Below are 16,207 nucleotides of genomic sequence, written 5' to 3'. Positions count from 1 at the left end.
CCTGCACTCAAGTGTCGGCCTAGATTTTTATGCTCAAGACTCTGGAATGCGACTTGAACCCACAACCTTCTAACTCAGAGGCGAGTGTGCTACCCACTGAGCCACAGCTGACACAGCAATAAAGCCAGGACTTTCTGAAAGAGAGAAAACTTCTTACCTGAAACTGGGGTTATACATTATAAGGATCAATCTTGTCAAATTAATTTCTGTTTTATGGGGGATAGCCTTTTGGTGTACACCATCAGTGCCCTTCAATGCATTGGTTAATTGCTGCCTGACTAACGTGGCAACGATCACTATGTGCCTGGAATGCTACAAATTATTGAAGTAGTAGCCATTCCTGTCCCAGTTTACTCTGTTTTATGCCCCAAGTCCATCAATAATTCAAGGAAAATCCAGCCAAATGAGTGAAAATGTTGCTGTACACACAGAACATTTAATCTTGTCTTTTAAAATGTGCTCACTCAATTTTTCTGCTCCAATCATATTTCTGCTCCCATGTACTTCATGTTACTGGGTTGGTACAGCTCTGCACTGCCGCATCGCCCAGTAAGGGAAAGTTACGCTGATGTTACTGAGAAATTCTGAGAGATGTTTTAAATATCACTGCCATAATCATGATTACCAGGACATCCTGGGTCTGAAAACAGTGCAGAGAAACATAGAAACGTAGAAAATAGGTGCAGGCGTAGGCCATTCGGCCCTTCGAGCCTGCACTGCCATTCAATAAGATCATGGCTGATCATTCCCTCTGTACTCCTTTCCTGCTTTCTCTTCATACCCCTTGATCCCCTTAGCCATAAGGTCCATATCTAACTTCCTCTTGAATATATCCAATGAACTGGCATCAACAACTCTCTGCGGCAGGGAATTCCACAGGTTAACAACTCTCTGAGTGAAGAAGTTTTTCCTCATCTCAGTCCTAAATGGCCTATCCCTTATCCTAAGACTATGTCCCCTGGTTCTGGACATCCCCAACATCAGGAACATTCTTCCCGCATCTAACCTGTCCAGTCCTGTCAGAATCTTATACGTTTCTATGAGATCCCCTCTCATCCTTCTAAACTCCAGTGACTAAAGGCCCAGTTGATCCAGTCTCTCCTCATATGACAGTCCAGCCATCCCTGGAATCAATCTGGTGAACCTTCGCTGCACTCCCTCAATAGCAAGAATGTCCTTCCTCAGATTAGGAGACCAAAACTGAACACAACATTCCAGGTAAGGCCTCACTTAAGGCCCTGTACAACTGCAGTAAGACCTCCCTGCTCCTATACTCAAATCCCCTAGCTATGAAGGCCAACATACCATTTGCCGCCTTCACCGCCTGCTGTATGTGCATGCTAACTTTCAATGACTGATGAACCATGACACCCAGGTCTCGTTGCACCTCCCCTTTTCCTAATCTGCCGCCATTCAGATAATATTCTGTCTGTGTTTTTGCCACCAAAATGGATAACCTCACATTTATCCACATTATACTGCATCTGCCATGCATTTGCCCATTCACCTAACCTGTCCAAGTCACCCTGCAGCCTCTTAGCGTCCTCCTCACAGCTCACACCGCCACCCAGTTTAGTGGCATCTGCAAACTTGGAGATATTACACTCAATTCCTTCATCTAAATCGTTAATGTATAATTGTAAAGAGCTGGTCTCCCAGCACTTAGCCCTGCGCCACTCCACTAGTCACTGCCTGCCATTCTGAAAAGGACCCGTTTATCCCGACTCTCTGCTTCCTGTCTGCCAACCAGTTCTCTATCCACGTCAGTACATTACCCCCAATACCATGCGCTTTGATTTTGCACACCAATCTCTTGTGCGGGACCTTGTCAAAAGCGTTTTGAAAGTCCAAATACACCACATCCACTGGTTCTTCCTTGTCCACTCTGCTCGTTACACCCTCAAAAAATTCCAGAAGATTCGTCAAGCATGATTTCCCTTTCATAAATCTATGCTGACTTGGACCGATCCTGTCACTGCTTTCCAAATGCGCTGCTATTTCATCCTTAATGATTGATTCCAACATGAGGCAAATCCCTGGTGTCAGAGGACTAAATAATGAGGAAACGTTAAACAAATGTTGACGCCAAACTTGAAAGGAAAAGATTGGATGAGGATTTTACAGCGATTATACGAGGTCAGAAGTGGAGCTGAGCATTATTTCAAGTTAAAGGACTTGCAGGACATGAGAACAAACAGATAAAAGACAAGTTCATTCTTGTTTACAAATCCCTCCATGGCCTCGCCCCTCCCTACCTCTGTAATCTCCTTATGCCTCACAAACCCCTGAAATGTCTGCGCTCGTCAAGTTCTGCCCTCTTGAGCATCCTTGATTATAATCGCTCAACCATTGGTGGCTGTGCCTTCAGCTGCCTAGGCCCCAAGCTCTGGAACTCCCTCCCTAAACCTCTCCACCTCTCTTTCCTTCTCTTAAGATGCTCCTTAAAACCTGCCTCTTTGACCAAGCTTTTGGTCATCTGCTGTAATTTCTTCTTATGTGGCTCAATGTCAGATTTATTTGTTTTGTTTTATAACACTGCTGTAACATCTTGGGATGTTTTACTATGTTAAAGGCGCTATATAAATACAAGTTGTTGTGGTGTCAACACTTCTTCACACACAATAATTAGTACCTGGAATGCTCCTCTGGACAAGGTAGTATGGTAAAAAATTTGGACTAATTTAAGAGGCAGTTAGATGCAGTAATGGGGTGAACCACAGGTCTAATGGACAAATGGACTAAATAACCCCATTTGTACTTTGTGGCCAAGTTACGCTTGTCATACACATTGGGCATGCCGCATCATAGACTGTGTATTTGCCTACAGATAGATAGCAACCTGATGTTTGGTGAAAACTGGAGACCCCGATATGTTCAGCATGCAGAACATGTGTGCATAAAAGAGTTTTTGCCTGTACCCAAATGGGAAGAAAGTATGTGGTTTCAATGCATAGGGTTTGAGACATACTTTTCCTTCAGTTGGAGCTGCAGCAATGTTGTTTCACTTCATAACAGTACCCGAGCTGGATCACAGCGGAGAAATTAATGCTGAATTAGGGAAGGAATCCATGGCCAGGTTGTGGTGGGGGCCAAAGACGATGGCTTCAGTCTTCCCTAATGTTTATCTGGAGGAAATTTGGCTCGTACAGGACTGGGTGTCGGGCAAGCAGTCAGACAACTTAGAGGCAATGGAGAGGTTCAGAGCGATGGTGGAAGGGTAAAGCTGGGTGTTGTCAGTGAGCTGTGGACCCTGACACTGTCTGTGGATGATGCCACAAACGTGCAACATGTAGATGAGAAAGAGGAGGGGGGGGTTCAAGGATAGATCCTTGTGGGAATTCCAGAAGTTAGGGTGTAGGACTGGGAAGAGAGGCCACTGCTGGAGATGCTGTGTCAATGGTTGCATAGATAAGAATGGAACCAATTGAGGGTAGTCCCACTGAGCTGGACAACGGATGTGAGGCATTGGAGGACAATGTTGTGGCCGATCGTGTCAAAGGCTACAGAGATTGAAAAGCATCAGGAGGGATAGTACAACCATGGGGTCACAGTTACAGAGGCTGTCATTTGTGCCTTTGATTAGAGATGTTTCCGTGCTGTGGTGGAGATGTAAACCAAATGGAGAAATGTAAACATCGGAGTTGAGAAAGATGGGCACGGAGAATGCCAAGAAAGGCAGAGGGTAGCTGTGAGTTTATCCTGGGCGAATTCAACCTGGGACAGTGGCAGAAAGCCAAAGAAGTAACAAAGGGTTTCGGTAAGGATGGGGGGAAAGAAAGAAAGACTTGCATTTAGATAGCACCTTGGACGTCTCAAAGCGCTTTACAGCCAATGAAGTACAATGGAGGGGAAAAGGGATCAAAATAGCCAAGGGGAGGTAAGTGAAAGGTGGCATGGCTGGGTGACGGAGAGGAGGAGGCAGGAGAGAAGTGCCCCAGAGGAGTCAACAGAAGAAAAAAAACTCTCCCTCCTTGGGATAGTGATGAACTGAACAGCAAGTGAGTGGGTGGCCACATGGAGGAATCAGGCATTCAGGCAGTTCTTTATGTTCCTAAAAGTGATACTTGGATGTTGAGTCCTACCAACATGTACTATAATGACCTTTTGCAGAGTGGCAATTAATGAAACATTTTTTGTAATGTTACTAGTCTCACTTTTATCTGTTACAACTGTGACATCAAACATGCTGCTCGCCACTTTGTGCAGTGTGGTGTAATTTTCCTTTGTTTCCTCTGCTGCCTATTCTATTAATTGTAGTTGCTTTGGGATTGGTAATGATATTCGACAGAAACTCTTTATTATGGACAACATGGGGCTGCGCAAATAGAAGGGACCAGTTTCAGCAGTCTGGGTATTCTGTTAAACAAACATTCACAGTAGCACAAAGCTTTGTGTGTGTATGATTTAAATATTGTTTTTAACTTTGCAGGAAGAATACTGGACGCGTCGAGAAGAGTTACTGGAATGGGAGAAAAAGCGCATTTTGAATAAGTAACTCCAACATCCCCACTGTGATGTAGACTCGGAATATGACAGAAAACACAGATTTAGAGTCAGAGATAGATCCTCTGAAAAATGAAGTCCGAAACCAAGACTCAAATGAAGTTTCTAACAGACACACAGAAACCGAGTGCAAGAAGCTTACAAAGTTTAGGCGGCTTTCCCGTTGGAGAACTGCTGCCTTCTTTTTCGTTTTATTTTTATGCCTAATTGTGGTGTTTGCATTTTCCTTCATAATTCCTTGTCCAGTGAGGCCTGTGTCACAAAGGGCATGGAACAGAACATTTCAAAATGCAGGTATGGTATAATGAAGTTAAACATGTACCTTTTATAATGCATGGGTCTGGATAATTAAATGAAAAGAAGCAGCAACAACAACTTGTATTTATATAGCACCTTTAACAAAGTGAAATGTCCCAAGGCGCTTCACAGGAGTATTGTGTGATTTAAAAGTTTGACACCGAGCCGCATAAGTAGAAATTAGCGCAGGTGACCAAAAACTTGGTCGAAGAGGTATGTTTTAAGGAGCGTCTTGAAGGAGGAAAGAGAGGCAGAGAGGTTTAGGCAGGGAGTTCCAGAGCTTGGGGCCGCGGCAACAGAAGGCACTGCCACCAATGGTTGAGCAATTACAATCGGGGATGCTGAGGAGGGCAGAATTAGAGGAGCGCAGACATCTCGGGGGGGAGGGGGGCGGTTGTGGGGCTTGAGGAGATTAGAGAGATAGGGAGGGGTGAGACCATGGAGGGATTTGAAAACGAGGATGAGAATTTTTTAATCGAGGCATTGCTTAACCGGAAGCCAATGTAGGTCAGCGAGCACAGGGATGATGGGTGAGTGGGACTTGGATTGAGTTAGGACGTGGGCAGCCGAGTTTTGGATGTAGGGTAGAATGTGGGAAGCCAGCCAGGCGTGTGTTGGAATAGTAAAGTCTAGAGGTCAAGCACAATGATGTGAGGAATCTAAATTTGATGACTGCCATTTTCATGAAATATTGGCTCCGAAATCCCGGTCCTCTGCTTCCCGCGGGTGAAATTGGCTAAAAAGATGCGTGTCCACTAGAGATCCCAGTCCGTATGCTAGAGCTGGAGTCACATGGCACTGGGCAGCCAATCCTGGTAAAGTATTTTCTCATTCATAATACAGTTACAGCGTCGAGAATCTGGAGTTCCGGAATCCAGACTGATCGGTGGCAGGGTCGTCCGTAATCCGTAAAATGTTCTGGAATCCGGACTCGACGACCCTGTCGATCTTGGGGCCTTGCCGCTGCTCGACCTCGGGCCTCGCCTCACCACCTCTCACCTCATCCCCTCACCGCCGTTGCCCTTGCCTCAGGCCTCCTCGCCGGCCAGCCCAGTGACCTCCTCGCCCGCCCGACGACATCCTCAGCGGGACCCCACCCGACGACATCCTCAGCGGGACCCCGCCCGGCGACATCCTCCCCAGCAGGGCCAAACGGCCCGAACAGATCTTCGGCAAGAATCATCCACCCCCCCCCACCCTTTCTGACATTCCAAAATCCAGAAATATCCAAACGTCAGAAAACAAATTGAAAAGCCCGGAATGGCCTCGGTCCCGAGGGTTCCGGATTTTAGGTGCTGCAACTATAATGGGAACTCCGTAAGTAGGAATTCTCATTATTATGAGTGAGAATACCCACGCAAACACAAATAAATAAATAGAAAAAAAAAATCACATATTTGACATTAATTTAAATGAAAGTTAATAAATGTCTTAGAAAAAAAAATATTTTTCTGATTTTTTTTTAAGTTTTAAAATTATGTTTTAAAATAAACTTACCTTACTGGGTAGGGTTTTTAAAACTCTTACGCTGGTAAAAGTAGACCAGGTGCAAGAGTTTTCAGGATATGCGCAGGACAAGAGATGGGCAAATACCGCAATCCTGCCCATGTGAATGTCCTCGCTGTGGGGATACGGAGGATCTGTCAAGCTAGAGCTTTTCAGAGCCTGACAGATTGGAAAAACAGTTTTTTTGGCACATGCGCATCGCACGTCAAAAACTGGCTTTTGCAATGCCTTCCCGGGTCCATACACACTCTGTACAGACCTAGAGAGGCTGGGATTTCAAGGCTATTATTGTTTTGCATTTCCTACAGTAAATGCATTTTAATTGTTGGCTTCATAGACAAAGCCTTACTATTTACAGTTGTACTGAAAATAATTTAGCTATAGTTTATTTGAGTTCTTGATGTATTTAATATTTGGATGGATGCAAAGATTATTATTTGAATTAATGAAACAGAAGTAACTATATTTGAAGCTTGCTGCGAACAATGTACTGATATATTTGTATTATTGCAGTGACTTACCCTTTTCTCACACTGTGGGATGCAAACAAAGACAAAGTTACAGATGTGATATTTGCATTTAAGGATTCCAGCAACACTAACTATAATGGATCATGTGTAGCTGAGGGTAAGGGACTATTCTAATTATGTGGAACAGTTTTGTTCCTTCTGTATTACAATGGTGCTCAGACTTCTGGATCTCCTAATCCTACTGTTAAATTGATACCATCACATTACAGATATTCAGATCATGATTCTACAAAGTTTATTGTAATTAAATCAAACTTATAGAAGTGTCTTAATCATGTAGCTTTGGGTAGACAGTCCCCAATTTTATTTGTAGTTCTGAATTCAACCATATACTCTTCCTGTGACGGTGTTACCACTAACTGGCCTCCCACCTCCAGTTTACCAGTACAGGTACAACGTCTCAAATCCGGCAACCTCGGGACTGAGACCGTGCCGATTTTTGGATTTTTCCTGATTTCGGACAAGAAAATCAAGAGCGTACGTATGCTACCAAGACAGACAAAGTACTAATGGTGGCGTGGGTCGGGCCGGGTTGAGCATCATTTGTCAAGGCTCGGACCGATTGCACACCATTTAAAACATAGCGATGAAGCCGATAACTAGTCTGGCCCGCCAGTTTTTGGACAATAATTCTGGATTTTATTTTTACTGAATATCAAATGGGATTTTTTTCAAAAATGTCCGGTTTTCCGCTAATTCTGATTTTCGGACAGCCGGATTTGAGACGTTGTACCTGTATTCAATTTGAAGGCAACATAGCCAACATTCACAGCAAATTTATTGATACCACACTATTGTTTTAACATGTGCAGTGTTAAAAGGGAGAGGGAAATTCTAAAATAAACAAGGTACTTTATCACTCTTTTCTGAAAAATGCATCTCTGTATATTCTTATGAAAGCTTGCAGGTTATTTCTGTATGATACACAATCCCTGGAAACATTTTCGCATTTTCCTGTTGCAAACTTTTCATCAGCAAATTCTCCCCAACTGAGTAGATTTAACAAATGGATTAAAAATTAATGACAGAAGAAGATAAATTACAGACTAAACAATATGACTTACTCTATCCTGACAAAGAAAAGCGTAGCAGTATGAAGTCTTATATTTCTGTACCTTTTTGTGGTATGTTCAGACTTGTATGTCTAAAGAAAAAACAATGGAAATACAGACGAGGTGCAACTGTAATCTGAGGGAAACGTCTGAACAGGTTACAGTATCACTGAGTATCTTCTTTGTTTTGTTTTCACAAAGCACTACACCAGTTTCTACACAGTCTCTGTGCTGATCATTCATTGTTGAACTTGAGCTGCAAAGAAGTCATGTAATTTTTTATACAGATACTGCTTTCTTGTAATTTGCTTGCATGTATTAAAATACTTATTTATACAACAATGTTATTTCTTGGTCAATGAATTATTCTGCATTTTTTTTTTAAAGGCCTTTCTCCTCCTTGTGCCTACGTAACTGCTCTCTCGGGAACAAATGGGAGTCTCGTATGGCAGAGAGCTTTCGCAGAGGATGTTCAACACGTGCAGTGTGGGATTGAACATCTAGGTGGTATGAAGTCTTCAGGATGCCTAGTCATTGGAATCCCTTATCTCCTTACTGCAATCGGTTCTTATGGTATATATTTCAGAATACGTCTTTTTGTTATTCTCCTAAGCAATTTATTTTCTTAAATAGTTCAGTTATTTAAAAAGATGAAACCATAGAACGAACCATCATTTAAATAAATTAATTAAATAAGAAAATACTTTTCTATAAGTATGAATAAAATACACAACTTATTAATCAAATATTAGATCAGGAAGGTTAGAGGGTGGGGGGATAACTTCATCCAAGGTGGATACGGAGGAGCAGATAGGTAGGGATGAGGGGAGAGGAACGTGGGGAGACAGGAGGATGAGAAGTGAAAGAGAAATGAGCATTAGATAGTGGATGATGGGATAGAGGTGGGAGAAAAGGGGGCTGGAGATAGAAGCAGGAGGGAGAAATGGTGGGGCGGATGGGGAGAGAAAAGGCAGGGCGTGGCAAACTTCGAGTTGGAAGAGGAAATGCTGCGAGTCCTCCTTCCCTTCCTCAGGCCCAGCTATTTTCTTCTTGGGGTGGCCGAGAGTGGGGGAATGTTTGTGCCTGCCTTCCCCCAGCTCCAGATTTTCTGGTCAGGAGTGGGGAGTTTAGTAGTGACCTTCCACCCTGGAACAACTACTCTGCTCTAACCAGGACTTCATCTTCTGTTCAATGGGGATGGGGAGGCATTACCTTTATGGATTTCTGACGATGACACCATGGGAGAACCTTGGTATAACTTAAATTAAAAATACTAGTATAAAATTAAATTCGCAGAACAGCAGAATTGGGAAATGTTGATTAGGATTCAGATGAAGCATTTGATTCAGAATGTTTTTGCCAATGAAAGATGGTTAGAAAATCTAGTGAACATTCACAGTTATGGAATTGGGAATGTTTCTATTCATGTGAGCTCAGCATGCTGCAAATATAGTCTTCGGAGAATGGGTAATTGGTTTGATTCACAGACTTATTGGCAAACCCCTTAAGAGGCAAAGAGTTGTGAGCCCTGGTGTTCCACTTTCTGTATTTACTTAAGAGCGTAAGAGGTAAGAGATGCTTGGACTGCCAGTGAAGTTTTAAACAAAGCAATTGTGTGTCTGAGCCCAGAGCTAGAGGTTAGAATGCAGGAGGTCACTAATTACAGTTAGAAGTTGTCCAGAAAGAAAAGTAATACAACAACAAGTCACACAGTCCATGAAAGGGACAGAGTGTGTGGTTTATTGGCTTAGAAATTGCAGTTGGAGACATACCTCTGACGTACGCCTCCAACCTGCAAAACAATGCCACAAATACCTCCTGGCACCCAGGCTGTGAAGAGTTATGGTCTCGGACCTCGAGGCGGAGGGCAGCGTCATGGCCCATGGATCCCAGGGATACAGGTAGTTCAGAAGCATACCTAGGATCACATGGGTCCGATCCACCAATGACCGAGGAAAATTCCATTGCAATCATTTACAAAGGGAATCCCCAAATTTAATAATTATACAATGTACAGAAATACAATTTCATTCATAAGTTCCTTCATTGCACCAACCTCAGTAAAAATTTAATTTTTTGATCATTTTAAACATCATTAAGTGAAAGGACTACAATTTTTCAAAATGTTGTTAAATTCATTGGCTATACTCCATTATAATTTAACTTGGTTTAAAGTTATGATAGTGGTTCTGAAACTTTATTTTACGAGGGCCCCCTGTGACTATTAACATACGCCGATCCTAAATAAAAGACCATTTCAGCTACTCAAAGGAAAAAGTGCTATCATTGTAGAAAACATGTTTTATTACAATAAGCAAATTCAAAAATATGATGACAGTAAAACCTGATGATGTGGCTCCTAGTTATGTTGTCTATGAAAACACGAGGCGGTATTTACTTCAATAATTGTGGATATTGCAGCAGTACAGGCAACTCTCGATTATCCGGGACCCTCAGGGATCGGGCTATTCCGGGTAAACGATTTTGCCGCTAGGGCGAGTGCACATACTTGTTGAGAATGTTTGGGTCCCAAATTTATACTTTGATGCTTTTCTGCTTCTGTGCACTCCAGGATGGGATTGTCCACCTATTCATTTTAATATAAAGTGAAGAGACCCATGTTATACTGTGTCTACTTTTTATTAAAATGGCCAGTCGAAATGAATAGAGTTGCAGAGGTGTCAGAAAACGGAAAGATGGCAGGGAAGAGTTGGATAAATCTTTTGCCCCTCTGAACTTGCTTCCAGCATGATGATCTGGACAGTGCCCTAATAGAGCGGGGTTGGGATGCCTTCGATCTGATAACGTGAAGATGGGTCGCAGTCTGAGCGGACAGACTGTCCAGGAATCGGAATGAAGAAGGGACCCGTGTGCATAGGCTTGAATCCTGAACTGCGTGCCATCCCTAGTCGTATTTCATTACTGGTTGGATCCACGCTTACAGTTCACAGAATAAGTCAAATGTTGCTCTACAAGGATTTCTTTAGAAACATAAAAAATATGTGCAGGAGTAGGCCATGCGGCCCTTAGAGCCTGCACCGCCATTCAATAAGATAATGGCTGATCATTCCTTCAGTACCCCTTGATCCCCTTAACCGTAAGGGCCATATCTAACTCCCTCTTGAATATATCCAATGAACTGGCATCAACAACTCTCTGCGGCAGGGAATTCCACGGGTCAACAACTCTCTGAGTGAAGAAGTTTCTCCTCCTCTCAGTCCTAAATGGCCTACCTCTTATCCTAAGACTATGTCCCCTGGTTCTGGACTTCCCCAACATCGAGAACATTCTTCCCGCATCTAACCTGTCCAGTCCCGTCAGAATCTTTTATATTTCTATGAGATCCCCTCTCATCCTTCTAAACGCCAGTGAATAAAGGCCCAGTTGATCCAGTCTCTCCTCATATGACAGCCCAGCCATCCATGGAATCAGTCTGGTGAACCTTCGCTGCACTCCCTCAATAGCAAGAATGTCCTTCCTCAGGTTAGGAGACCAAAACTGAACACAATATTCCAGGTGAGGCCTCACTAAGGCCCTGTACAACTGCAGTAAGACCTCCCTGCTTCTATATTCAAATCCCCTAGCTATGAAAGCCAACATACCATTTGCCTTCTTCACCGCCTGCTGTACCTGCATGCCAACTTTCAATGACTGATGTACCATGACACCCAGGTCTCGTTGCACCTCCCCTTTTTCTGGTCTGCCACCATTCAGATAATATTCTGCCTTCGTGTTTTTGCCCCCAAAATGGATAACCTCACATTTATCCACATTATACTGCATCTGCCATGCATTTGCCCACTCACCTAACCTGTCCAAGTCACCTTGCAGCCTCTTGGCATCCTCCTCACAGTTCACATTGCCACCCAGCTTAGTGTCAGCTGCAAACTTAGAGATATTACATTCAATTCCTTCGTCTAAATCATTAATGTATATTGTAAATAGCTGGGGTCCCAGCACTGAACCTTGCGGTACCCCACCAGTCACTGCCTGCCGTTCTGAAAAGGACCCATTTATTCCTGCTCTTTGCTTCCTCTCTGCCAACCAGTTTTCTATTCACGTCATACATTACCCCCAATACCATGTCTCCCTTGTCCACTCTACTAGTTACATCCTCAAAAAATTCTGGAAGATTTGTCAAGCATGATTTCCCTTTCATAAATCCATGCTAACTTGGACCGATCCTGTCACTGCTTTCCAAATGCACTGCTATTACATCTTTAATAATTGATTCCAAATTTTCCCCAATACCAATGTCAGGCTAACCGGTCTTTAATTCCCTGTTTTCTCTCTCCCTTTTTTTAAAAGTGGTGTTATGTTAGCTACCCTCCAATCCATAGGAACTGATCCAGAGTCTATAGAATGTTGGAAAATGACCACCAATGCATCCCACTATTTCTTGGGCCACTTCCTTAAGTACTCTGGGATGCAGACTATCAGGTCCTGGGAATTTATCGGCCTTCAATCCCATCAATTTCCCTAACACAATTTCCTGACAATAAGTATTTCCTTCAGTTCCTCCTTCTCGCTCAACCCTCGGTCCTCTAGTATTTCCGGAAGATTATTTGTGTCTTCCTCACTGAAGACAGAACCAAAGTATTTGTTCAATTGGTCTGCCATTTCTTTGTTCCCCATTATAGAGTCACCTGATTCTGACTACAAGGGACCTACATTTGTCTTCACTAATCTTTTTCTCTTCACATATCTATAGTGACTTTTGCAGTCAGTTTTTATGTTCCCTGCAAGCTTACTCTCATACTCTATTTCCCCCCTCCTAATTCAACCCTTTGTCCTCCTCTGAATTCTAAATTTCTCCCAGTCCTCAGGTTTGCTGCTTTTTCTGGCCAATTTATCTGCCTCTTCCTTGATTTAATACTATCCCTAATTTCCCTTGTTAGCCACGGTTGAGCCACCTTCTCAGTTTTATTTTTATGCCAGACACGAATGTACAATTGTTGAAGTTCATCCATGTGATCTCTAAATGTCTGCCATTGCCTATCCACTGTCGACCCTTTAAGTATCATTCGCCAGTCTATCTTAGCCAATTCACGTCTCATACCATCGAAGTTACCTTTCTTTAAGTTCAGGTCCCGAGTCTCTGAATTAACTGTGTCGCTCTCCATCTTAATGAAGAATTCTACCATATTATGGTCACTCTTCCCCAAGGGGCCTCGCACAACAAGATTGCTGATTAATCCTCTCTCATTACACAACACCCAGTCTAGGATGGCCAGCTCTCTCGTTGGTTCCTCGACATATTGGTCTAGAAAACCATCCCTTGTACACTCCAGGAAATCCTCCTCCACCATATTGCTACCAGTTTGGTTAGCCCAATCTATATGTAGATTAAAGTCACCCATGATAACTGCTGTACCTTTATTGCATGCATCTCTAATTTCCTGTTTGATGCCATCCCCAACCTCACTACTACTATTTGGTGGTCTGTGCACAACTCCCACTAGTGTTTTCTGCCCTTTGGTATTCTGCAGCTCTACCCATACAGATTCCACATCATCCAGGCTTATGTCCCTCCTTACTATTGCGTTAATCTCTAACCAGCAACGCTACCCCACCTCCTTTTCCTTTCTGTCTATCCTTCCTGAATATTGAATACCCCTGAATGTTGAGTTCCAGCCTTGGTCACCCTGGAGCCATGTCTCCCTAATCCCAATTATTTCATATCCGTTAACAGCTATCTGCGTAGTTAATTCATCCACCTTATTTATGAATACTCCTCTCATTGAGACACAGAGCCTTCAGGCTTGTTTTTTTAACACTCTTTGTCCTTTTAGAATTATGTTGTAATGTGGTCCTTTTTGATTTTTGCCTTTGATTTCTCTGCCCTCCACTTTTCCTCATCTCTTTTCTACCTTTTGCTTCTGCCCCCATTTTACTTCCCTCTGTCTCCCTGCATAGATTCCCATCGCCCTGCCATATTAGTTTAAACCCTCCCCAGCAGCACTAGCAAACACTCCCTCTTGGACATTGGTTCCGGTTGTGCCCAGGTGCAGACAGTCTGGTTTATACTGGTCCCACCTCCCCCAAAACTGGTTCCAATGTCCCAGGAATTTGAATCCCTCCCTCTTGCACATTCCTCAAGCCAAGTAGTCATCTTAACTATCCTGCTATTTCTACTCTGACTAGCACGTGGCATTTGTAGCAATTCTGAGATTTCTACCTTTTGAGGTCCTACTTTTTAATTTAACTCCTAGCTCCCTAAATTCAGCTTGTAGGACCTCATCCTGTTTTTTTACCTATATCATTGGTACCTATATGCACCACGACAACTGGCTGGTCACCCTCCCCCTCCAGAATGCTCTGCAGCCGCTCTGGAACATCCTTGATCCTTGCACCGGGGAGGCAACATACCATCCTGGAGTCTCGATTGCAGCTGCAGAAACACCTATCTATTCCCCTTAAAATAGAATCCCCTACCACTATAGGTCTCCCACTCTTTTTCCTGCCCTCCTGTGCAGCAGAGCCACCCATGGTGCCATGAATTTGGCTGCTGCTGCCTTCGCTTGATGAGCCATCTCCCCCAACAGTATCCAAAGCGGTATATCTGTTTTGGAGTGAAATGACCGCAGGGGACCCCTGCACTACCTTCCTACTCCTGCTCTGCCTGATGGTCACGCAATCCCTATCTGCCTTTGTAACCTTTACCTGCGGTGTGACCAACTCGCTATTCATGACATCCTCAGCATCGCGGATGCTCCAAAGTGAATCCATGCGCAGCTCCAGTGCTGCAATGCGGCCTGACAGGAGCTACAGCTGGATACACTTCCCGCACACATAGTAGTGTCCCTGATTTCCCACATAGTACAGGAGGGGCATGACACAGGTCTGGGCTCTCCTGCCATGACTTAACCCTTAAATTAACTTACTTTGGCAACAATGCCAAAGGTTTCCCACTGATAAGAAAAAGATAAAATACTCACCAATCCACCAGCCAATCACTTACCCGCTTGGCTGTGACATCACATTTCGATTTCTTTTTACTTTATTTTACTTTCGGCCTCGATCTTCCACTGCTGTGGCTCCTCCCGAACTCCGTGCCTTTTTTATGGGCCCCTCGATCTCCCGCTTCCGCTGCTGTAGCTCCTCCTGAACTCCATGCCCTTTTTATGGGCCTCTCGATCTCCTGCTGCCGCTGCTATGGCTCCTCCTGAACTCTGCACCCTTTTTATGGGTCTTTCAATCTCCCGCTCCCGCTGCTTTCATCAAAAGACTGTGTGTTGAAGTTGTACTCTAGAACTTGATTGAATCAGACTGAAGCCTCTGTGTGGTACTGCAGGTGTCAGTACTAATTGCACTGCTAGCTTTCAAATGAAACGTTAAACTGGGGTCTCAACTGGCTGTGGACAGTAAAGATTCCTAGGGCAATTTTTGAAGAAGAGTAAGGTGTTCCCCGGTGACCTGGTCAACATCCCTTCCTTAACCAGCACCACAAATAACTGGTCAGTAGTCTCATTGCCATTCTTGAAATTTCGCTGTTCAAAACTCCAAAGTAACTCACTGTATGAAGCACTTTGAGAAGTTTCTGTGGTGCTATAAGGCTTTGTGTAATATTGCTTGTCAAATAAGCTTAGGAGCATGTTTTAGATTTTGAGTTACACAACATATATTTCAAGCACCATAGTTATTTATTACTATATTAGCACCATTCCTGTACTGCCTTGTGTCTGAGAATGTAAAACAAGTCAACTTTTCAACAGGCAAACTGGAAAGGAGGAGAAGAAATGTGAAGCTTTCATATATATCGATGTCTGCTGATATTCTTTCCAAAAATGGCTTAAAGCTATATTTGCTGTTTGATTTTGTGGATCCTTACAATGTTTCATGCATTCTATTTAAGGAGAAACATTGTGGACACTCAACTCTAGTTTTGCTGTTGATCTTTCTGTGATTGGTCCTGCATTAATACTTCCAGATCTGGATGGTGATGATGTTGGAGACATTTTGATCTTTTTTACACCTGCTGATCAGGTACGGCAAAGGGAATTCTTATGCCATTGATGATGACTGGCTGTGGTTGCTGCATGCGAAGTATGTGAATTTTCTTCTGGCCATGATAAATCCAATATGATTGAGATGAGAGTAGTTCCTTTTTGTAACTTAGAACGCGTTATTACGTTGCATATTTGCAGGAGAAAGAGCAGGGGAGTGAGACTAATTGATAGCTCTTTCAAAGAGTCAGCACAGACATGATGGGCCGAATGGCCTCCTCCTGTGCTCTGACTCTATATTGTTACTTCACTTGTTCAGAAATCCTAAAAACATCGGTCTGGCAGGAGATTGGGACCTGGAGTTTCCGCTCGA

At 43.4% G+C, this 16,207-nt stretch overlaps 1 protein-coding gene across 1 annotated transcript in view; it reads left to right on the top strand.

Moving 5' to 3' along the window:
* fam234a (family with sequence similarity 234 member A) overlaps positions 1–16,207 on the top strand; it is a 40,168-nt gene that overhangs the window by 785 nt on the left and 23,176 nt on the right. The window contains exons 2-5 of the mRNA XM_070901152.1: positions 4,430–4,797; positions 6,820–6,933; positions 8,276–8,461; positions 15,744–15,874. Of these exons, the coding sequence (XP_070757253.1) occupies positions 4,530–4,797; positions 6,820–6,933; positions 8,276–8,461; positions 15,744–15,874 (699 nt within the window). The 5' untranslated portion in view covers positions 4,430–4,529. The remainder of the gene's footprint in view (positions 1–4,429; positions 4,798–6,819; positions 6,934–8,275; positions 8,462–15,743; positions 15,875–16,207) is intronic.

This window comes from Pristiophorus japonicus, chromosome 15, assembly GCF_044704955.1.
Source record: "Pristiophorus japonicus isolate sPriJap1 chromosome 15, sPriJap1.hap1, whole genome shotgun sequence".
NCBI classification, from domain to species: domain Eukaryota; kingdom Metazoa; phylum Chordata; class Chondrichthyes; family Pristiophoridae; genus Pristiophorus; species Pristiophorus japonicus.
Note: the sequence above shows the minus strand (reverse complement) of the source record. Positions and strands in the feature narration are given on the sequence as shown.